This window comes from Colletes gigas, unplaced genomic scaffold (genome assembly GCF_013123115.1).
Source record: "Colletes gigas isolate AHSC1104 unplaced genomic scaffold, ASM1312311v1 Colletes_gigas_Sc00097, whole genome shotgun sequence".
Taxonomy (NCBI): domain Eukaryota; kingdom Metazoa; phylum Arthropoda; class Insecta; order Hymenoptera; family Colletidae; genus Colletes; species Colletes gigas.
The window spans coordinates 1-22,402 of NW_025106724.1; the positions used below are offsets into that span (position 1 = coordinate 1).

General features: G+C 35.3%; 4 protein-coding genes and 1 long non-coding RNA gene across 7 annotated transcripts; 2 read left to right on the plus strand and 3 right to left on the minus strand.

Moving 5' to 3' along the window:
• Window positions 1-3,048: 3,048 nt before the first annotated feature.
• LOC122404044 lies at window positions 3,049-4,284 on the minus strand. Its single transcript, XR_006259677.1, has 3 exons — window positions 3,719-4,284; window positions 3,535-3,648; window positions 3,049-3,462 (listed from the first exon to the last, which is right to left on the minus strand). It is a non-coding gene; the product is annotated as an uncharacterized LOC122404044 (long non-coding RNA).
• A 3,294-nt stretch (window positions 4,285-7,578) lies between these two features.
• On the plus strand, window positions 7,579-15,522 carry LOC122404037 (calcium-transporting ATPase type 2C member 1). 3 transcript variants are annotated; one of them, XM_043407895.1, is made up of 17 exons: window positions 7,579-7,758; window positions 9,696-9,808; window positions 9,881-10,033; window positions 11,674-11,877; window positions 11,949-12,038; window positions 12,138-12,235; window positions 12,371-12,629; window positions 12,711-13,047; window positions 13,129-13,517; window positions 13,602-13,758; window positions 13,853-14,023; window positions 14,109-14,424; window positions 14,502-14,687; window positions 14,752-14,899; window positions 14,970-15,062; window positions 15,139-15,280; window positions 15,374-15,522. In XM_043407895.1, the coding sequence occupies exons 3-17, from the start codon at window positions 9,929-9,931 to the stop codon at window positions 15,505-15,507; spliced, it is 2,829 nt and encodes a 942-aa protein (XP_043263830.1). In that variant the 5' UTR covers window positions 7,579-7,758; window positions 9,696-9,808; window positions 9,881-9,928; the 3' UTR covers window positions 15,508-15,522. The 3 variants fall into 3 exon arrangements, with proteins under 3 accessions (XP_043263830.1, XP_043263832.1, XP_043263831.1); XM_043407897.1 differs by lacking the exons at window positions 7,579-7,758; window positions 9,696-9,808; window positions 9,881-10,033 and adding exons at window positions 11,238-11,307; window positions 11,547-11,581; XM_043407896.1 differs by lacking the exons at window positions 7,579-7,758; window positions 9,696-9,808; window positions 9,881-10,033 and adding an exon at window positions 11,412-11,581.
• A 1,121-nt stretch (window positions 15,523-16,643) lies between these two features.
• LOC122404041 lies at window positions 16,644-18,468 on the minus strand. Its single transcript, XM_043407900.1, has 3 exons — window positions 17,702-18,468; window positions 17,146-17,258; window positions 16,644-16,769 (listed from the first exon to the last, which is right to left on the minus strand). Exons 1-3 carry the CDS (start codon window positions 17,717-17,719, stop codon window positions 16,652-16,654), a joined length of 249 nt encoding a protein of 82 aa, XP_043263835.1. The 5' UTR covers window positions 17,720-18,468; the 3' UTR covers window positions 16,644-16,651.
• Window positions 18,469-18,560: 92 nt separating this feature from the next.
• LOC122404040 lies at window positions 18,561-19,473 on the minus strand. Its single transcript, XM_043407899.1, has 3 exons — window positions 19,377-19,473; window positions 18,910-19,041; window positions 18,561-18,789 (listed from the first exon to the last, which is right to left on the minus strand). Exons 1-3 carry the CDS (start codon window positions 19,395-19,397, stop codon window positions 18,646-18,648), a joined length of 297 nt encoding a protein of 98 aa, XP_043263834.1. The 5' UTR covers window positions 19,398-19,473; the 3' UTR covers window positions 18,561-18,645.
• A 233-nt stretch (window positions 19,474-19,706) lies between these two features.
• On the plus strand, window positions 19,707-20,609 carry LOC122404038. The gene is made up of 2 exons (XM_043407898.1): window positions 19,707-19,845; window positions 20,121-20,609. Exons 1-2 carry the CDS (start codon window positions 19,747-19,749, stop codon window positions 20,490-20,492), a joined length of 471 nt encoding a protein of 156 aa, XP_043263833.1. The 5' UTR covers window positions 19,707-19,746; the 3' UTR covers window positions 20,493-20,609.
• The last annotated feature ends 1,793 nt before the right edge of the window (window positions 20,610-22,402 follow it).

Sequence of the window (22,402 nt, forward strand, 5' to 3'; positions counted from 1 at the left end):
AAAATTGACACGTAAATACACGTTTCAAGACCCCCTGATCATGTTTGACATAAAACAATACTTTGGAAATAAATCGTTTGAATATAGTTTATCAAGTAAGACTTTCGAAATTATTTTCAAACAATTTATTTTCTAATTGTTCTACTATTTCAAATAATAATTTTTTGATCTTATAGCAAAGAACGTTTACTTAATATCAATTCAATAAATTCAATTTGTATTTGTATATGTTTCGCCTATATAGGCAAAAATATACCATGTTCAGTTTTATTACATAAGTTGTTCCAAAAGAGAGATGTAAAAAGTCTCCGAGTTGTTAAATAGAAAAGTTGTTCCAAAACAGAGATGTAAAAAGTCTCTGAGTTGTTAAATATAAAAGTTGTTCAGTTTAGTGGTTCCCACAAATGAGATTTTCTTGGTCTTTAAAAAGACCGGTTTTGTCCTTTGGCCGCTGCTCGTGAACCATCATCTTTGGCCATCTTCGATTTTGATTGAATGGAAATCTTCAATTAAATTCTTCATCTCGATACGGTCCGTCTTGCTTGGTGGTTGGGAGATAACTCGCCGATGAACGCCTCAGGGGGCTCTTATATACTAGGAGCCCGGACGCTCACGAGAGACCGAGCGACATCTGTGCAATTTTGATACACGAATTATTCACGAATTGTCCCCATACAAAAAGTTAAAGAATCATTATTTAAATAATGGAATACTTATACGTATATATAAAGCATTTCTACATATTCTCCATCGAAATACGCGTTGTTTGCAACTTGAAACATTAAGATCCTTCAATCCGTTCAAAAGTTCTAAATTTTTAAACATACGCATGAAATTTCAAACGAATATTTCTGCATCTTTAAAATATTATAACTTCTGAACGGATTGAAGGATCTTAATGTTTCAAGTTGCAAACAACGCGTATTTTGATGGAGAATATGTAGAAATTGAATATTGAACATCTCTGTTATGGAACAACTTTTATATTTAACAATTCACAGACACTTTACATCTCTGTTTTGTAACCACTTTTATATTTAACAATTCACAGACACTTTACATCTCTGTTTTGTAACCACTTTTATATTTAACAATTCACAGACACTTTACATCTCTGTTATGGCACAAGTTATGCAATAAAACTGAACATGGTATACATATTTGCCTATATGTATAGGAAGGAAATTCGTCGTTAGTATTGTCGCCCGACAATGCACTTAATTATGCAAGATCAGTATACTATCTAATTTTATTTAATCAAAACTAATGGTACTACATTGCACTTTATCGAATCGTCAAAAAAATCCGATACTCGTTGAGCATATTTATCGTAATCACCGCCAAAAACACAATTGCACTTGTACGAAATATATATTTGACAGCTAAATAACTAAATACGTATCACGTAGCTCGAAATATTCCAAATAACGATCTGAACGATTGTTTATGAAAGTTGTTAAACCTGGAATACCCATTTTGAAACCTATTTATTAATTTACACTTTTCTTAATGTTTCATATCACAAACTAAATTCGTTATGCGCATATCAATATTAGTTATTATGCATTTATACATAGGTAGCATGTAACAGGTACTTACACAAATTTTGTGTCTTTCGTTGTTTTATTTGAATCAAAAGTTTGTTAAATATTATACTTTGACTACTTGGATAAATCAAAGAAATACAAGTGCCGTGCATAATGTTTTTGCATTGATCTTTACGATATTGCAAACCGGTATAATAAAAAATAAAATTAGATAATATACTGATCTTGCATAATTAAGAGCAGTGACGGGCGACAATACTAACGACGAATTTCCTTCCTATACATATAGGCAAATATGTATACCACGTTCAGTTTTACTGCATAACTTGTGCCATAACCGAGATGTAAAGTGTCTGTGAATTGTTAAATATAAAAGTGGTTACAAAACAGAGATGTAAAGTGTCTCTGAGTTGTTAAATATAAAAGTGGTTACAAAACAGAGATGTAAAGTGTCTGTGAATTGTTAAATATAAAAGTTGTTCCATAACAGAGATGTTCAATATTCAATTTCTACATATTCTCCATCAAAATACGCGTTGTTTGCAACTTGAAACATTAAGATCCTTCAATCCGTTCAGAAGTTATAATATTTTAAAGATGCAGAAATATTCGTTTGAAATTTCATGCGTATGTTTAAAAATTTAGAACTTTTGAACGGATTGAAGGATCTTAATGTTTCAAGTTGCAAACAACGCGTATTTCGATGGAGAATATGTAGAAATGCTTTATATATACGTATAAGTATTCCATTATTTAAATAATGATTCTTTAACTTTTTGTATGGGGACAATTCGTGAATAATTCGTGTATCAAAATTGCACAGATGTCGCTCGGTCTCTCGTGAGCGTCCGGGCTCCTAGTATATAAGAGCCCCCTGAGGCGTTCATCGGCGAGTTATCTCCCAACCACCAAGCAAGACGGACCGTATCGAGATGAAGAATTTAATTGAAGATTTCCATTCAATCAAAATCGAAGATGGCCAAAGATGATGGTTCACGAGCAGCGGCCAAAGGACAAAACCGGTCTTTTTAAAGACCAAGAAAATCTCATTTGTGGGAACCACTAAACTGAACAACTTTTATATTTAACAACTCAGAGACTTTTTACATCTCTGTTTTGGAACAAGTTTTCTATTTAACAACTCAGAGACTTTACATCTCTGTTTTGGAACAACTTTTATATTTAACAACTCGGAGACTTTTTACATCTCTGTTTTGGAACAACTTATGTAATAAAATTGAACATGGTATATTTTTGCCTATAGAGGCGAAAAATATACAAATACAAATTGAATTTATTGAATTGATATTAAGTAAACGTTCTTTGCTATAAGATCAAAAAATTATTATTTGAAATAGTAGAACAATTAGAAAATAAATCGTTTGAAAATAATTTCGAAAGTCTTACTTGATAAACTATATTCAAACGATTTATTTCCAAAGTATTGTTTTATGTCAAACATGATCAGGGGGTCTTGAAACGTGTATTTACGTGTCAATTTTTCATTCAATATGGGCTTTGCTTATATATTTGTGTCTATATAACTTGAATTTAAATTCAAATGGTAATGAAAAATCAATGACGCATGTTTGTACATTATTTTTTAATCCTGGACTCGTTAATGGTACTTCTCTAAGATTAGATAGGGACAGTAATGGGGAAGAAAATTTAGTGTCAGTGCCTTCTTGTTCGTAACATTTAAGCTTTTTATTACAGTCTCTCATCATGTATTTCATGAAACCTCTCCTTCTATTAATTCCTGATTGCAGAAATGCATATATAACTCTAATAATTTTTAAACTTATTACATTGCTCAATGGATAGGAATAATCCTCTATTTGTACAGGACAAATATATAAACGTCGAACCAACAAGTCCATAAAATATGCAGGATAATTGCCCGTAAGAAATTCATCTACAAACAAATTAGGTACATTAGCTAGTGCATTAGTGGTAGCAGATTCTGACCCCTTTAAGCATGTCTAACATTTCAACTTCGTTCTCTTCCTCTTCTTCTTCTTCTTCTGCTGATTCAAAGTCTCCATTTTTATCAGTTTCTTCTATGTACATTAGAATGTGTTGTGGCACGAGCTGCATATTCCTGTGAAAACCCCAATGGAAGTAAGCAAGTATTTCTGTAGATGCATTTGTTTAGCCATTTTTTGTCTTACGGTTTTAGGTGATCTACATAGTATTCCAATGAGTGCTTTGTCCAAGGTGTAGAATCCGCTCAACCATTGTAAAGTTGCTTCTATACAATACTGACGATTACTATACCTTTTTCTTGTTATTCGTCGTATCTTTAAATAACGAAAGAGGTTTCTAAATGTACCACGTTTTACATAATCATTGCCTAGTAATATTGCAGCTAATGGCAGTGTAGATTGACTTAAACCTCTATAAGAATTTAATAAGTGTTCAACTTTATAAATTTTACAACGTTTCGTGTAACCATTTCCAGTTGAACTTTTCACCGTGTAATTGTCCAATGTATCAAATGATATGTGCAATGCCCCAAACACATAAAAGTCTGAATCATAACTCCATAGAGGACAATTCAATATCCTTGCTACAGTAGCTATAGCATTATCAGCTTCGAATAACTTTAACAAATCGTCAAAAAAATCCGATACTCGTTGAGCGTATTTATCGTAATCACCGCCAAAAACACAATTGCACTTGTACGAATTATATATTTGACAGCTAAATAACTAAATACATATCACGTAGCTCGAAATATTCCAAATAACGATCTGAACGATTGTTTATGAAAGTTGTTAAACCTGGAATACCCATTTTGAAACCTATTTATTAATTTACACTTTTCTTAATGTTTCATATCACAAACTAAGTTCGTTATGCGTATATCAATATTAGTTATTATGCATTTATACATAGGTTGCATGTAACAGGTAGTCAAATTGTGTGTTATTCGTTATTTTATTTGAATCAAAAGTTTGTTAAATATTATACTTTGACTACTTGGATAAATCAAAGAAATACAAGAGCTGTGCATAATGTTTTTGCATTGATCTTTACGATATTACAAACCGGTATAATAAAAAATAAAATTAGATAGTATACTGATCTTGCATAATTAAGTGCATTGACGGGCGACAATACTAACGACGAATTTCCTTCCTATACGTATAGGCAAATATACCATGTTCAGGTTTATTGCATAACTTGTTCCATAACAGAGATGTAAAGTGTCTCTGAGTTGTTAAATATAAAAGTTGTTACAAAACAGAGATGTAAAGTGTCTGTGAATTGTTAAATATAAAAGTGGTTACAAAACAGAGATGTAAAGTGTCTCTGAGTTGTTAAATATAAAAGTTGTTACAAAACAGTGATGTAAAGTGTCTCTGAATTGTTAAATATAAAACTTGTTACAAAACAGAGATGTAAAGTGTCTCTGAGTTGTTAAATATAAAACTTGTTCAGTTTTGGTGTTCAGTTTTGGTGTTGTTCCCAAATATGAGGTTTTCTTGGTCTTTAAAAAGACCGGTTTGTCCCTTGGCCGCCATCTTCGATTTTGATTGAATGGAAATCTTCAATTAAATTCTTCATCTCGATACGGTCCGTCTTGCTTGGTGGTTGAGGGATATCTGCCGCGGGTGCGCCAGGGGGCACGGTTTTTATAGAATTTCTTGAAGCCGGAAGGCTGCTGACTGGCTGCTGATTGGCTCGTTGATTCTTTGGCTTGACTGCATAAAAGTGGACACAGCTGGGCAACTCTTTTCAGTACTCCTGGAACCGCCGGGGGTACTGTCACGCGTTTTTCTTTCTGTTTCAGATTCTCTGATTCTGCGATGCTGACCAGGAAGGATCACCGTTTGGTATACGCATAACCAATATTAATATAACTAATCCCAATATTGTCTTTTTCATTTATATATATATAGGTGATGTAATATTTGGGTTGTTCGTTCCACTAATTTATTCAATTATTTTCCTTTCAGGTTTTATCTATACATCGTTGGTTTGATATTTTTCCAATTATTTTGTTATTCGTCTTGCGCTTCGTTGGGTTGTTCCTTTCCAAATTAATCTATTATTGCACATCGTTGGTTTGTTTTTTTCCTATTAATTCGTTTGTTTATCTTACTGCGTTGGGTTGGTCAATTCATTCCTTCAATCAATTAGGTTTTGGTTTTGATTTTCATTTCTTATTTAGGTTATATTTTTTTACATGTATTATTAATATGTAACTATTAATTTTTACGTTAGTTTTTATGCAGGTCAATTTCTAGGTCGCCAACAGATGACGTCGGATTCATCGTTAAACGTAAGCGATTAATTTTAAGGCGCGGCGCGAATGTAAAAATTAACGTCGAATTTTTCTTTTTCCTTGTTTCTTTTTCCCAGATTTCCTATGTTTCATTAATTCACATTAATTCTCAATTCCACCTACGACGTTAATTTTCAGTTTACATTGTATATTATTTTATTTAATGCGTAGATTGCCAAGTAATGAATGAATTAATAGCTTCTTTTCCAGTCTCGTTTCTCCGGTCACCGCTGCTTTAATGTAGAAAGCAAGTGATCGGCCGTTTAGATGGTTCGAAGGGTCGGTTGCCGTCCTCTGGTGAGACAATTCTAGGGAAAGAGTCATCGGCCGTAGAGGGGACCTGTTCCTGTCTGCGGTAGCCCCGATTCAGGATCTCTCTCCTTTGTCAGACGTCCCGGGTTGGGTCCTACGGGCTCCCAGCAGGACGCGTTGGAGAAATGGGGAACCCGTGTCTGGTGCGTCGATTCTCCTCCCCTTCAATTGGACTTGCTAAGAGGTAACGAGCTGCCCCTTTTGACCCGCTATTCGGTACGTGTCGCACCTCATGTTCCTACTGCACTGTGCAGTATTGTGTCGCGTTTCGTCGTGTCGCGTCTCCCACAATTTACCTTCCTCCTTTGTTTTAGAACAGTAATTACTTGGCATCTTTTTTTTTGCGTAATCTAGTTTCTAAGTCTGTAAAAAGGAAGATTGATCGAATTTTGTTCCATCGGTCTCACTTTGGGTCTCCACTCGCAGCAACCTCCTCGTGGTGAGACCTGGTAATCGGTGTTACCTTTGAAGAACAACTTCTTCATTATGGGTAACACCGAGCTAATGGCTGCGAATTTAAAACAATATAAATTTGATTTTTAATCTAAATCAAAATTAAATGTTGTCTAATACTTTTTTCTAGGTATTCATCAGCTCAACTTCTAGAGAAAAATTTCAATGAGATAAGTTTTACTTTATTTATTTTCAAAAATCGTATTAATAATATACATACGTGTGCTCATACATGGGAATAAAAAAAAATTTCTTTTTTTTCAATAATTAAAATATGATCAGGAGGTCTTAAAACGTATATTTCCGTAAAATAAATTTTACAAAATTTTTTTTTCATTATGGGTACTTTGCTTATGTGCGCCTACATAGGTCGGAAAGTAAAAATGCCTGGGCAGTCGAGAATCCATATCGTATGCCGTTGACGGGAGATCGGATTTCAGTTGTGTGGGAGCGAGAAGGCAAATGTGAGCCTTTCTCTCTCGACTTCCACGAAGCGGTCCGAAACTACTTCGGGCAGCTTCGGAGAATCGAGAAAGTGGGCATGCGTCTGTTTGCCTTTGTCGTCTTTCCGAAACTCCACGAGCTCACGTACGCGTATCTGGCATGCGGGAGTGTGCACCCGACGGTGCTTTTCTGGCATCATTGCAAGAGGGGATGATGGCGGTATGTTTTGACAGGAATAGGACTGTTTCTAGACAAGTTTGGGCCTTTGGCGTTAATTGTGAAGCATTTATATGTGATCTAAATTACAGAGCACTCTATTGTTTCATGAATAAATAAATGAAAATTAGTTTTCGATCGTAAATAATTGGGACGCCGTCTGGTGGGCAAAGGGGTGAATTATTTCTCGACAAACTTGGGCGTGTTGTGGTAGATGTCGTCTTTACATATGTATATAGATATCCAGTGAACTACGTAGTTGTTATAATAATAATAATAATAAGCTTTAGACACTGTTTATTAATTAGACTGACGTACATACAGTCTCCAGTTAATGTGTATTACGTTTTACGTGATGTGAAGCCATGTATTTGCTCAAAGAAATGTAGAAACTAGGAATATGTGTTGCAGTGTCAAGAGGGGATGATGGCGGTGTATTCTGGCAGGAATGGGACAATGTTTCTAGACAAGTTTAATGCAACAATAGAGTACTCGGTAATTTAGATCTAGATTTAGATTTTCGTTTTATTTTGGCCTCTAGGATCTTCCATTAAAATTTTTTCCATGGGTGGCCGAACACCCTGTATAATAAAGTAAATTTAATTTGTGCATTGTTGCCTCTTTGTTTCACAAAACTATAGAATAAAGTAATGTCAATGAACTGTAAATGTCGTTCAATTGAACAGGGCTGCATCATCAGTATGTTTGTCGAATCGAAAAATTGAATAATTGGTGATGATTCTATTTTCTCGCTTGCATGCATCTTTGTTTGTTAATTTAAAAAATATATGCTAAAAACACTTTTGTTCGATGTTCTTGCTACAGATCGACTTTGTTCAGTGTGCATGTAGACATATCGATTTTTCAATTTGTTCACGGATTATGTTAGATCATAAATATTTTAATTTTTCTATGAATCAACGTATTATTGAATCAATTTTTTTCGAATCTCGACACGTTACGATGTGTGAATTTGCAAGTGTAGCAGCTTAAGGTCGTCGTACGCTGGATGGACGGACACAGCTGCTCCACTTGTAATGCACAGTCGAAGAATAACGTGGTATATGTGCATACGCATATATACACAAGCGTGTCACGAAAGCAGTACACTCCATAGTTGCTTTCCCAGATCAGTACTAGCAAGTACTTACATATGTATGTACCTACATAGCTACTAGTACGGTACGAACAGCGCTGCTTGCTACACTGTCGTTTCTTGTCACTCGATAGAGTTACAACTCCAGCGACCATCGCGTTTGTAGTCTTATTTTTTTGTTTGTTTTTTTTATACGAGTGGATACGTAATCCTCGACAAACACTAAGCTACTTAATTGTTCCGAAACGTACTTTCGAGACGACTATAATCGCAGAAAATACACGACTCGCGAACAGTTTGTCGTGCGCATTTCATGTGGCAGCATGTCAGGGCTCGGTCTCTTTACGTGCCTCGGATATTAGTAAGGTTACACCATTTTTAAGGGTAGGATATTCTTCTCGAAAATTCTCCATTTATTTAGACGTTTATCCGTATTATAGAAAATATAAAGATCTATGTGCACTTGTATTTAATTACCGAAGAAACATTTTTTGATTCAAACTAACGAGAACGCGTACTTACCTGTGAACCTTTTTGATTGCATTACGATAGGTGGATTTTTGTATGATTAATTTTCGTTAAGTTTATTTCCAAATAGATACACGGTTCTTCAGTGGACTGATCAATGTTTATACATTTGCAATTCACATTGCGTTAGTAAATTACATATAGGATGAGCATTAAGATAGATGCATGGGTACTGTCAACCTCGTTTCTTTGGAAAATCGATAAAACCATCTTTTGTTTAACTCGAAAGTAGGTTAATGGTAAATGCGTGCGTTATTATGAAGAGTTTTATCGGGAATATTATTTATTTCCTTTGTAGTATATTGGAAAATATTCGATTCTGAGAGAACATTAGGCACTCGTTCCTTCGTTTGACCTTGGCGTGACTTGGAAATCGCCGGAAGACGGTACAACAGTAGAGTTCCGATTATCCGGCTATTAACCGGTTATCTGGAATTTCCGAATAACCGGCATATTTACCTCGACTATTATTCCGTAAACGTGTTACGGATCGTACTATTTCACGGAAAGAAACAAGTCATAGCAGCATGCATCCCCAGCAGTGACGTCGATACTGAACTGTTCACGAATAAAGCGAAGGAATTTTATATATTTTTTTTTGTTATTAATAAATGGCATTACTATATTACCCATGGTTGTGTTTTAAATTCTATTCCTCGTTTTGATCACTTCGTAGTGTAGGTATAGATACATATAGTCCAATTATCCGGCATTGCACCAGTCCCTGTGTGTCCCGGATAATCGGAATTCTACTGTACATACATATACACAGAACCATGTGCATTTAATCACTTGCGTGTTTCGACAGGTACTCATTCGGACCATGACTATGTGTTTCCATTTTTTGAAATTATTAAACTGGATCGAGGGACAATAGTCCGTGTGTCTATTTAAAACAGACAACACAGAAAATCTGCTAGAGTACGAATTTTACTTTAAGTAAACCGGACAAATAAATCTCTATTGTAGAATTAAATAATTGTCGGTTAACAGGGATAATTTATAAAGGGAAAGGAGAGAAGAGAGAACACGTTGGTAGAAATGAAAGATACAACGAGTAAGAAATATGAACAGCTTTTAGACGACAATGAACTCGACGTTGCTGCGGACAAGGAACATGACGACGAGAATGCAGTATTGAAGGAAGTAAGAACAATTTTAGATTAATATTATTTAAGTCTAATGATATTAAAGGTAACAAACAACGTATTGAGCGTTAACAACGTTTCGTAGACACTGGCTACCGTGATACAAATAATTATAATCAGAATTATATTACACCGGTTGATTACAAGAAAAATATTCGATACTGACAACGCAAACATTCTATAAATATATAAATAGCGTAAATCGTAAATAATTTCATTCTTGCAAAATAAACAATTTCTAAATTTTGTGTAACTGTAGTGTTTTGAAATGTTGCGGTATCGATCACACACGCTTATCTTCCTAACTAGGTACACCTATCAACATTTCTATCGTCAATCGCGAGTTTCGCATACGTGTTATTAGTGTCCGATAGGTGATAGTTTTCTAACGATGAAACACGTGACATGCGATACCTTTTCAGACAGTAACCAGCTGTAAACCTTACGAATAAGTTTACATAAAGTAACAACTATAACAATATATTCTTGTGAATAATTGCAATATACAAAATATTTGAAATCTTGTATAAAGTAACAATTTACTTATACATTTTATTCGTTTGATATTACATGTATAAATACCTTATGTTATTACAAATAACATAATTCGCTTTGGTAACATTACATACACATAAAAATGGGATAATTTTTTATTTATTTATCGTTTGCCTTTTGCCCGAGATTCATTCAAGAATTTTCTTCTTTAGAGTTAACGGTTTTCTTGTACTCGTACGGATACACGGAATAGCCTTCGGGCTGAAACTTGTTTCGTCGTTTCTAACTGTTGTAACGTCAAAAAACGTATGTCTGTATGTAAAAATTCTGAATTTTTGAAAGCAAAACTCTCCAGCGAATTCCAGGCATTATGACTATTTGTAGAGGTATCAAGCTTTTTTTTTGTACAAGTGTTTAGTTTGCGAAACGTGTAATTTCTTCTTTTCAGATTTACGAATAAAACTCAATAGTTACAACTTTTCACTCGGAAGTATTGTCAAGCACATATGTTTATATATATCCATATACGTGTATGCGTTGGATAAACCTTGAATAAAAGCAATGCATATATGTATGTATGTACATATGACTGACATGTATAAACACTCGTTAGTTCGAAGCGGCGAATTTCTAAATACTTAGGGTTATCCACTCTTTCTTTCCGTCTAATTTATATCAACATGTATTTATAATTTATGTTTAAAAATTAAGTATCTCATTGATTTAGGGAATTGTGTACGTATCTCGATTCGTTTGTGTTTCCATGAAATCTTAAAGGTTAGAATTTATGATGTTTCATATTACAATATGACATAAAAGAAATTTTCTTCAGACTGTGCATACATACATTGCTTAAGCGGAATGCGAGCATGATACTTTACAGTGCGACATTAGCAATGTTGTTATCACAGGTTTCCTAGTATCGATTGCTCAAAATGTATTGATAATTTAAAAAATTAGAATTTTTCAATTTTTTTTTGTAGAAAATAATCTATTAAACATTGCAAATTTGCCAGGTGTTGTTTTATAACGATGGAAAGCTGTAATAAAGGTAGAGAACCTTTTCTATAGACGGGACAAAAAATGTTAACGAGTTAATTGTAGAATATTAAGAGGAAAATAAATAAATTTTTATCATTTAAGGTTGCTAAAGATCAAAACCCAGAAATGTGGTTAACGACTAATGAGGCAGCCAGTCTTGGTGCGGAAGAAGTAGCAGCTAGATTGCATGTCGATATAAGAAGAGGACTATGGTGGCAAGAGGCTGATCTCCGGAGTCAGATGGTTGGATACAATGAATTTAGCGTTAAAGAAGAAGAACCAACATGGAAGAAATATGTTGAACAGGTATAAAATAGATATAAAAATAAAAATTTATCATGTAAGAACGGTAATAGTAACAGAATCTTTTTTTCCAGTTTAAAAATCCTTTGATTCTATTATTACTTGGTTCTGCTTTCGTTAGTGTATGTATGAAACAATTTGACGATGCCGTCAGTATTACAGTAGTGAGTATTATATTTATAGAAACTGTATCATAAATCTTATAATTGCTTAGTAATCGCATCTTTATAAATATTTAAGTTATGAAAAATATTTTCCTCTAGGCTATCATAATAGTAGTAACAGTTGCATTTGTACAAGAATACCGCTCTGAAAAATCCTTAGAAGAATTAAATAAACTGGTGCCACCGACTTGTCACTGGTAAATAGATACATATACTTTTTATTAATTAGGTATTTTATAAACGAACTGATCCGTTTCACCCTAAAACACGTGACAGTATTCTGATAATAATAGCTGTAATATAACGAATATTTTATTACCTTTTTTTTTCAGTTTACGAGAAGGTCGTTTGGAAACATTTCTTGCTCGCAACTTAGTTCCCGGTGATATAGTTTATTTAAATATCGGAGATAGAGTACCTGCGGATATCAGGATATTCGAAGCAATAGATTTAACAATCGACGAAAGCAGTTTTACTGGAGAAACCGAACCAGCACAAAAATCAACAGCTCCGTTACTTAAAGCTAACGGGTTGACAACAAAGAAAAATATAGTGTTTATGGGTACGTTGGTGCGCTGTGGAAATGGAAAAGTAAGTTGTACCATGGCAATTATATGTTCGTAAATATGTTATGTATCGGTAATTTACGAATATTTAAAAAATACTTTATAGGGGATAGTAGTCAACACAGGGAAAAAAAGCGAATTCGGACAAGTTTTTTCAATGATGCAAGCCGAAGAAGCTCCGAAGACACCGCTTCAAAAAAGTATGGATATTTTGGGCACTCAATTGTCCTTTTACTCATTTTGTATCATTGGTATTATTATGCTTCTTGGCTGGATCCAGGGCAAAGCTATACTTGAAATGTTTACAATCAGTGTAAGTTTGGCAGTGGCAGCTATACCAGAAGGTTTACCCATTGTTGTAACCGTAACTTTGGCATTAGGCGTTATGAGGATGGCTAAAAGAAAAGCCATTGTCAAAAAATTACCAACGGTTGAAACACTTGGTACGTATATGACCATTATATTTACATTAAATTTTTATTATTTAGACACAGCCATATAAATATTATATTATCGATGTGTAGGTTGCGTGAACGTGATATGCTCTGATAAAACTGGAACTATTACGAAGAACGAGATGACTGCTACGATACTGATAACTTCCGAAGGATATATAGCTGACATTACCGGCACTGGTTATAACGATAAGGGAGAAGTACGAATCCGAAAGTGCGACAATTATGACCTTGCACGCACTGCTATCAGCAACATGCTGGAAGTAGGATGTGTCTGCAATAATGCTATAATACAGAATGATACTCTGCTTGGTCAACCAACGGAAGGTGCACTGATAGCATTAGCCGTAAAATACGGAATGTATGGAGTCGCTGATAAATATTTACGGCTACAAGAATATCCATTCTCCTCGGAACAAAAAATGATGGCTGTGAAATGTGCACCAAAATATGGGGAGGTAGAATAACATTTTAATGCACGCAACTTGAACTTTTTAATAAGTTTTTTTATGTTATTATCCAGTATATTTGATATGTTACAGAATAGGCAAGAAATATATTTTGTAAAAGGTGCTCTGGAAAAAATCTTACCTCAGTGTACCAAGTACTCTGCTAATGGTCAAGTATATTCTCTTAATCAAAAGAAGGATGAAGAATTTCTAACGGAAGCTTACGATATTGGACAACAAGGATTAAGAGGTAAATGCTTTTTAATGTCGTTTACAACACGTTAATTTCACTGGTTTCTATCCTAACCCAGACCTAACCCACATACTTGAGTAAATGATTACAGTAATTGGATTAGCACGTGGTACATCATTACAAGATCTTGTGTATGTTGGTCTCGTGGGTATATGCGATCCTCCTCGACCACATGTTCGCGAATCTATAGCAACTCTCGTTAACAGCGGCGTTAAAGTCAAGATGGTTACAGGTGATGCCAAAGAAACTGCAGCAGCAATAGGTACCTTGTGGCATACGTGATCTTTCTTCTATGTCTTTCAATGGTATTATCATACCAGTGAATTGCATCTAATTGTTTATTTTAGCAAGTATGATCGGACTGGATATACTTCACTCGCGTCTAATGTCTGGAGATGAAATTGACTCGATGTCCGAACATCAATTAGAACAGTGTATCAATAATGTTAGTGTGTTCTATCGTGTTACACCCAAGCACAAATTATGCATCGTTAAAGCTTTGCAAAGGGAAGGAAATATAGTGGGCATGACAGGTGATGGTGTAAACGATGGAGTTGCTTTGAAAAAAGCGGATATAGGTATCGCTATGGGTAAAAATGGTACCGATGTTTGCAAAGAAGCTGCAGACATGATTCTGCTGGATGACGATTTTGGAACTATTATGTACATACTCATAGTACTATGGATTTCATTAATAATGTTTCTTCATTTTAACTACATCTCTTTCTTTTCTTTTTTAGCGATGCAATCGAAGAGGGGAAAGGAATATTTCATAATATACGAAATTTTGTAAGATTTCAATTAAGTACTAGTATAGCTGCTCTTTCTTTGATTGCTCTCGCTACTCTGATGGGTATACCAAATCCTTTAAATGCCATGCAAATCCTTTGGATTAATATTATTATGGATGGTCCACCCGCTCAAAGGTAACTGAAAATAAAACTAATGGAATTAAAATGTCACATGATTATATCTAATCATTTATTATAGCCTTGGTGTCGAACCAGTTGATAAGGATGTCTTGAAACAGAAACCACGTAACACGAAAGAATTAATGATTACGCGACATCTTATTGTCAATGTATTATTATCTGCCATTATTATCATTGTTGGTACTTTATGGGTTTATAACAAAGAGGTACCAAGATATTTTACTAAAAACAAAATATCTATTTGTACACGATCGTCTTAATTTCTTTTTAAATTAGATGACGAATGGTACTACTGCAAGGGATACAACCATGACATTTACGTGTTTCGTTTTCTTCGATATGTTTAACGCTCTAAGTTGTAGATCACAGGTAAGAAACAACGAGATTATTTCCGAGTATTAAATTCTATTTTTGTTACATTTAATATAATACACATTCGATTCAGACAAAGTCGATATTCACTATTGGTTTATGGAGTAACAAGATGTTCCTGGTAGCTGTTACATTATCGGTAATAGGACAAATGTTAGTGATCTACTTCCCACCATTGCAACGAGTTTTCCAAACTGAAGCTCTCACGGCAAAGGGTACATATTCGATCGAGATCGTATAATAGAATTAATAATCTGTTGTTTGGTGATCAACTTCCATCGAATAAATTACTTTTTATTCTTTCGCAGATATTTTATTCTTGGTTGCGTTAACTTCGAGCGTTTTCGCGGTCAGCGAGATAAAAAAATTTATAGAGAGACAGCTTTACAAACGACAAGTAGATACAGAATATTACAACTTCTCCGAAATGGATTTTGTATGACAGTTACAGTCTGCCGAAGACAAGGCGGACAAGGATCATTTGGAATAAACATCCAAAACATTCTACGGGTAGTAGTAATTCGTTCGTTTATCAGCATTATCTCGTTATATACACTGGATTATGCTTGCACATTCGTAACTTGTATGTGCACCTGCCACGAAACGAACATCGTCACGCGTTGTCGGCGCGTAAACTATTTACAAACGACTGCGTTTTTTTAACATTTACAAATTTTCTGACTCTGACGTATGATGGTCGGATTTTAGGATTAGTAGTCGTTTTCACTTCTACTCGACACGATGATTATTGGACACGCCATAGACTTTAGGGGCGCTAATGCACATTCCATACACTTTACATAGAAAGTGAATTTTATAACGATAACTGTTTGTAATTTCTATATGTAGCGGAGATGGGCAAAATTTTATTTGAATAATAAAAAATTAATAAGGGCATCGCATAGTAATTTATTCGTAATATTCGATCGAACGGTTAAACTTTTTATCTGTACTATGCGAAATGTTTAATTCTATAATTTAAATGTTTATTCAACGAATAACAGGCAAATAGCTGTAAATCTCATCCGAATAAGAATTTTGCCCATTTTTTATTTGTAGGAATCAAACGTGAAAAAGATGCTCTCGTTCCAACACATTCTTAAACTTCATCGATCAAAGAAGCAATTTATCTCTTAAGACAGATCTGCTCGTTTACTCTCGATATATCCTTGCGAGTCACAATGTTATCGTATTCTCAAGTAATAAAAACAAAATTTAAGACGAAGATACATGTGTTTATAACAGAAACAAGTATAAAAAACCAATTGCATTTAAAAGTACCATTAATTATAGTTGAGAGAATAAACGATCTTGTAATGTTCCTTATTTTTACGACAATACCCGACGTGTTTTCGATAACAAGGAATAATACTATAATAAGAACAGAGCTGTACAATATGTGACTATACATATGTATAGTGGACGATACAAGTATTTCACGCGCGAGTGATATACAATTTCTTGTAATCGGAAGCAAAATCGTGTATGTACTATATTATTTTACACTCATTCTACATAATGAGTTACAATTCACTAAAATGATCGTCGAGTAATTTAGTTTGTAACATAATTAGTTGTTTCCAATACTAATGGATTCCTTCAAGGGCACTATAAGTTTTATACTGGTAAAGATCTGGTCCTCCATAGCCATAGAGTAATTTTCCTCTGCCGTTTTCATCATAGTATGGATAACGGTATTTGGGCCTATAAATATATTTACAGTAAAGGTCAGTGGTATAATTTTTTAATTAGATTTATAGATATTTTATAGAAAAAGCCTCGAGTATTCGGAGCTATTTTTTCAAATTTTTCCCAAGACGATCTTCAACTTGGAAATTTGTTAAATAAGAATCTATGTACTTGTAATTTTCAGATTAGAGAAACGACTGTTCGGCTTTTAAATTCGAAATTTACTGCGAAGGGCTGAAACTTTTCAATGACAAAACGATCATTCTAATCTAATACATAATGTCAATCGGCATAAGAACATTGCGTAGTTATTTTGATAATTGTTCACGTTTTGTTTATGTATTATAAATTCAAAGTTGACTCGATTCGTTAGTGCTTTTTAGTTTCTTACCTCTCGAAGTATTGAAAATTAGGTGCCTTTGGTTGTGCTATCGTTGCTGCACTTTCAGTAATTAACCCGAGGAAAAAGGCGATGATTAGTGTCACGAAGATCACGACCGTCCACTAAAAGTAGGTCAATCGATGTTGAAATGTTTTGAACTTGCGTTCAATTGCATTTATCGTATTAATGTTTTCTACTAATATAGATTGAGTGGCGGTGAATCTGTCGCGATTGGTAAAATGACAATTAAAACGCCAGGTTCTAGCTATTGGAAGTGATAATGCCATTCCACCGATCGAAAGACTACTACTACGCCGTGACAGATTTTAATACGCTCCATGTAAGTATACTATAGTATACATATAAAAAAAATACGAGAAATACTTGTGACAGACACATGTTGTAACATGCGTACCGTTATAAGTGGGTCATCAAGCAGTGGTTTTGAACGTTTTCGTGTAAATTGTCGCTTGCATGATCATTAAATTTCATTTTTAAATTACTCGATTCGTAAAATATGACTTGTTTTTGCAACCTGTTTATTCATGAGTATTAATTTACTTACAGAAGCGTGTCTTGTCATGACGATGATGGCCAGCGGCGCGTTAAGACGTTTGCCAAATGAAAGTTTCTAAAGTTTGTTTCTGCGTAACACGCGAGCGTTGTTTCACTTTGGTAAAGTTGAAACTGTTTGATCACGCGTAGAGACGAATAGCATTACTAACATCCATACGGTCGGTTAGTTTTGATTTCTCCGAGCCCCCCACCTTTTCTCTACCTTCGCTCGGAATCTCTTACCGTTCTTCTCTACGTGCATCCCCACTTTCTTCTTTATTCCACACCATCGAGTGAAAGTCGAACAGAGCACGTTCTACTAGTTGTACTTTGTAGGTACTTGCTTACTTACGTTGCTACGTATAGGCACTCGGTCACTTCGAAGAGAGAAACCTATGGACGCACTATTCTGTCTTTCGTTACGTTCGTTAAAAGTCAATTGGAATAGAACTAACGTCGAAATTGGTCAAGGTCGAAGAAAGAGTAAACGTCATTTCGCGCTGTTTTTTTTCTAAAATTTTATTTCACAACTCAATTGGGTTAGTCGATTTGGTCAAAACATACGTTGAGATTGAAAATGTAAATTCAGTAGAGGCATGTAGAGACCAGCAGGAGCAAGCAGTAGCACATAGTAATCGTTATACGTTGTCGGGAGTATCAGGAGGAGTGGTCAACAGCGGTCAGCAGGGGCCGACAAAGTCCAGCAGAGGGATGTAGAGGGATGTAGAGACCAACAGGAGCAAACAGTAGCACATAGTAATCGTTATACGTTGTTGAAATGGAGAGAGAATCGTGATTCACAATAGGAAAAGTAAATTTTGCCTGGTCATGATTTTATTAGAGTGTAACAGGTACCTTAATAATTATAATAATATGTACAGTTTTCGAAACGAATGATATTTAATGTATCTTTTTACAGATTATTAATTGTCGATCGATTAATAGGATTTGTCTTTACGCAGACGTTCCCCAAAGTCCTCCGTATCCGATACCCATGCCAATCTTCGCTATTGCGAGTTCGCCATGACGACCATTTTCTTCTTCGTATCTGATTTTTCTCCGTTTACCGATTTCTGGATCGAAATCCCATTGCGTTTGCTGCAGAACAATTATAAAGGGAAGTTAATATGTACAACTTATTTACACTTTTTTTCTTCTTATTGATTTTCGTTAATATTATCTTTCTGTTTGACAAATTCAATTATAGGTACTACTTGCCTCGTGGATGAGCGGCACTCCTGCTATGTTAGACTGAACTAGATCGTGAATAAACGAAAAAGCACCAACAGGGCTAGCGGCTGATATGTGTCTGTCGGCGTGAAATACCATCACGATAAAAGTTAGCAACACCTAAAATCAATGATGTAATAAGTAAATGATGTAATAACTAAAATTACAAGAAGAATTCTCAACTACATATATGTAGAGTTGGAATGAAACAAATTGGCTATTCGAGTCCATTTCCCTGATCTTTAATCGATCTCCTTACTACCATATTTCCATGTCAACGTTTACTCTGTAGCGATCAGATAGCTTTTTAATTATTTCGAGCAGCCAGTTGATTTTTGTTCCAAATCTAATATACGCAATACTTAAATGTTGCAAGATATTAAAATGAATTTTGTTAAATGGGTCGCAGGAAAGCGTGATAACTAACTAACAGCCAGAAGCGAAATCGTAACTACCGAGACACGAAAGAAATTCATGTTGTTCCTTTGCGAAGCGATCACGTAGAAGCACACTGTCTGCCGTTCAGTGACAATATTTTAACGAGTCTGGAATATCAACTAACTCGTCCCGCCACGGTTCCAAAGACCATGTATGCTATATAAGAAATCAGCCAAGCAGTCCAGTCTGGCGTAACGTTGCCAGTGAAAGTAAAAACGGACGGTCTCGAGGAACGATGCGCAGGCAGTTTGATAAACTATGTCTATGTTTCGCTCGTTGAATGACAATTCATCGGCCGTCCCGGAATCGATCGACGGCCGATGTATTCTATGCACACGACACCTTCGCTCAAAAAGAAGGCATAAAAGTGAATCGACACGATGAACTATGGGTCAGTTCTTTGTGTCTGTTTCTACCCGAAGGTTCAAATGCTGGAACGAAAAAGAAAAGATGCGGCTTGTAAAACCGTTTATATATTCGGTGGTGGTAAGTGGTGGTCATTTTTATAGAACTAAGGGGATACATATGTATGTATACTTCCGAGGTTCAAAAACAATCGTTTTTTCGTGGCCGAGTTGTAGAGATATACATATATTTCTTGCAGGTACATATGTACGTATAGCAGATAAGTTTAAGTAGCCTAATTTACAATGTGTATCCCCTTTCTGATAAAACAAAAATGAAATAGGTACTTGCCTAACTTCTTTCACCGATACAAAAGTGGTATGCCTTTAAAACGTTTATTTTATTGTCGTGTACAGATGTGCATAATTGCTGAATCCAGTGGTGCAGCGTTGATGCGAACGTCGAGATCGATTCCGTTCGATTTATCTCCGTCAAGGTGGTCCGGCATGTTTCGGACTGTTTGGTCGGGAGAGCGGTTTTGGGAATGGCCACGAAACAGCGTCCTGGGTCTGTTGAAATTGTTAACTTCCCCAGATACAAGAAAGAAGATGGCCTTTGAATTTAGACCCGAGGATGGACCGCGCGCCTCTTACGCCTATCAAAAACGTTATGGATATAGGGGCCAATGGTTGATCGAATTACTTGGTTCCGGTTTCAACTCTAACGGTATCACCTTTTTCCAATCCCTGCCAACTACTGTACTGGTTCCACCACCGCCTTCTTTGTGAGGAATTTCTTTAGCGTATTGCAGTAAGATGTACATAAGGGGGGGGGAGTCATTAAGTGTCGATCAACCGATACATTTGTCTTTGAACATTCCTGTAATCACGCAAACGATTTTCCACCCCTTCATAAAGTCTATGCAAAGACTTGTGTCGTTTTGCTTCCACGTGTCTAGCCAATTGTTTACTATCAGGTAGAAATCAACAATTTAATTTATTTATAAAACGTGCTTTCAAGATTCTAAGGTATGTTTTTCTATAATAGAATTAGTAAAGTGTAAAATATTCTGTATGTTTATATTAATAAAAAGTAAAAATTTCAATACATACTTTCCATGGTTTCTATTAATACATTATCTCGTACCTTTCCTTAAATTTTTTCATATAATTAATTAGTTATAAACGATTACAACTGCACCAAATATTATTCGATTCAAATTGCTATCTAATATTTCCATATAATTAATTAGTTATAAACGATTCTTATTTAAATAATGCGCAAAAAAGTGCCTAAAACAGTGTCGCCATCTAATATCAGTGTTTCGAAGTCAAAAAATCGTCCCAGGATCACAGAATGTGTGTGGAGGTATCCGGAGTACAGCTTCCCCCACTCCTCCTACTCATGATACCACACTACCATTGATTATTCATTAATAACTCCTTTCCTGGGCTTAAACTATCAACTTTTAGTATCGAAGAATATAGTATAGACCCTTGGCTACAATCAAGGATACTTTTTAGAACCATTCCGCCCGTAATTAAGGCGTTATTAACGAATATCGGAAGTCGGCACATTGTACGACTGTACCATCGTCCGCTTTAATCGATGAATTATCAATTTTTCGCCAATAACACGCATATTTCCGCTATTGTAAACCCAAGTAGACAACCCTGGCAACATGTAAGGACCGATTTTACAACGCTCCAAGCTCTAATTAATTAATTATTAGCGATTGTTCCCGAAGGTGACCCGCAAAACAGTGACCCGACTTCCGATATTCGTTAATAACTTGTTAACGAGGGGCGGAATGGTTATAAAAAGTACAATGAAAACCAAGCCAAGGGTCTATACTATTATCTTCGATTCTATAAGTTGATAGTTTGTACCCAGAAAAGACGTAATTAGTAAATTAACGAGCAATAGTTGATTAAAAGCCGAGCAACTCATAGTACGCTATTGTCGCCACTAGTGGCGCCACTGTAGAAATCAATGTTTCGATGAACTATTGGACCTATTGCTCGTTAATTTACTAATTACGTCTTTCCTGGGTACAAACTATCAACTTGTGGGATCGAAGATAATAGTATAGACCCTTGGCTAGATTTCAGGGTACTTTTTAACACCATTCCGCCCCTCATTAACAAGTTATTAACGAATATCGGAAGTCGGGTCACTGTTTTGCGGGTCACCTTCGGGAACAATCGCTAATAATTAATTAATTAGAGCTTGGAGCGTTGTAAAATCGGTCCTTACATGTTGCCAGGGATGTCTACTTGGGTTTACAATAGCGGAAATATGCGTGTTATTGGCGAAAAATTGATAATTCATCGATTAAAGCGGACGATGGTACAGTCGTACAATGTGCCGACTTCCGATATTCGTTAATAACGCCTTAATTACGGGCGGAATGGTTCTAAAAAGTATCCTTGATTGTAGCCAAGGGTCTATACTATATTCTTCGATACTAAAAGTTGATAGTTTAAGCCCAGGAAAGGAGTTATTAATGAATAATCAATGGTAGTGTGGTATCATGAGTAGGAGGAGTGGGGGAAGCTGTACTCCGGATACCTCCACACACATTCTGTGATCCTGGGACGATTTTTTGACTTCGAAACACTGATATTAGATGGCGACACTGTTTTAGGCACTTTTTTGCGCATTATTTAAATAAGAATCGTTTATAACTAATTAATTA

Bases quoted from the DNA above. Each gene is read 5' to 3' on its own strand.
- LOC122404037 (XM_043407895.1), top strand. From the start codon at position 9,929: ATGAAAGATACAACGAGTAAGAAATATGAACAGCTTTTAGACGACAAT. The intron at 13,048-13,128 runs GTACGTATATGA...ATCGATGTGTAG, and splicing joins ACCAACGGTTGAAACACTTG to GTTGCGTGAACGTGATATGC. The intron at 14,024-14,108 runs GTACCTTGTGGC...TGTTTATTTTAG, and splicing joins AGAAACTGCAGCAGCAATAG to CAAGTATGATCGGACTGGAT.
- LOC122404041 (XM_043407900.1), bottom strand. The intron at 16,770-17,145 runs GTAAGAAACTAA...ATATATTTATAG, and splicing joins AATTTTCAATACTTCGAGAG to GCCCAAATACCGTTATCCAT.
- LOC122404038 (XM_043407898.1), top strand. From the start codon at position 19,747: ATGGGTCAGTTCTTTGTGTCTGTTTCTACCCGAAGGTTCAAATGCTGG. The intron at 19,846-20,120 runs GTAAGTGGTGGT...TGTCGTGTACAG, and splicing joins CGTTTATATATTCGGTGGTG to ATGTGCATAATTGCTGAATC.
- LOC122404040 (XM_043407899.1), bottom strand. From the start codon at position 19,397: ATGAATTTCTTTCGTGTCTCG. The intron at 19,042-19,376 runs GTAGTTACGATT...CATTGATTTTAG, and splicing joins TGAATTTCTTTCGTGTCTCG to GTGTTGCTAACTTTTATCGT. The intron at 18,790-18,909 runs GCAAGTAGTACC...ATTGTTCTGCAG, and splicing joins GAGTGCCGCTCATCCACGAG to CAAACGCAATGGGATTTCGA.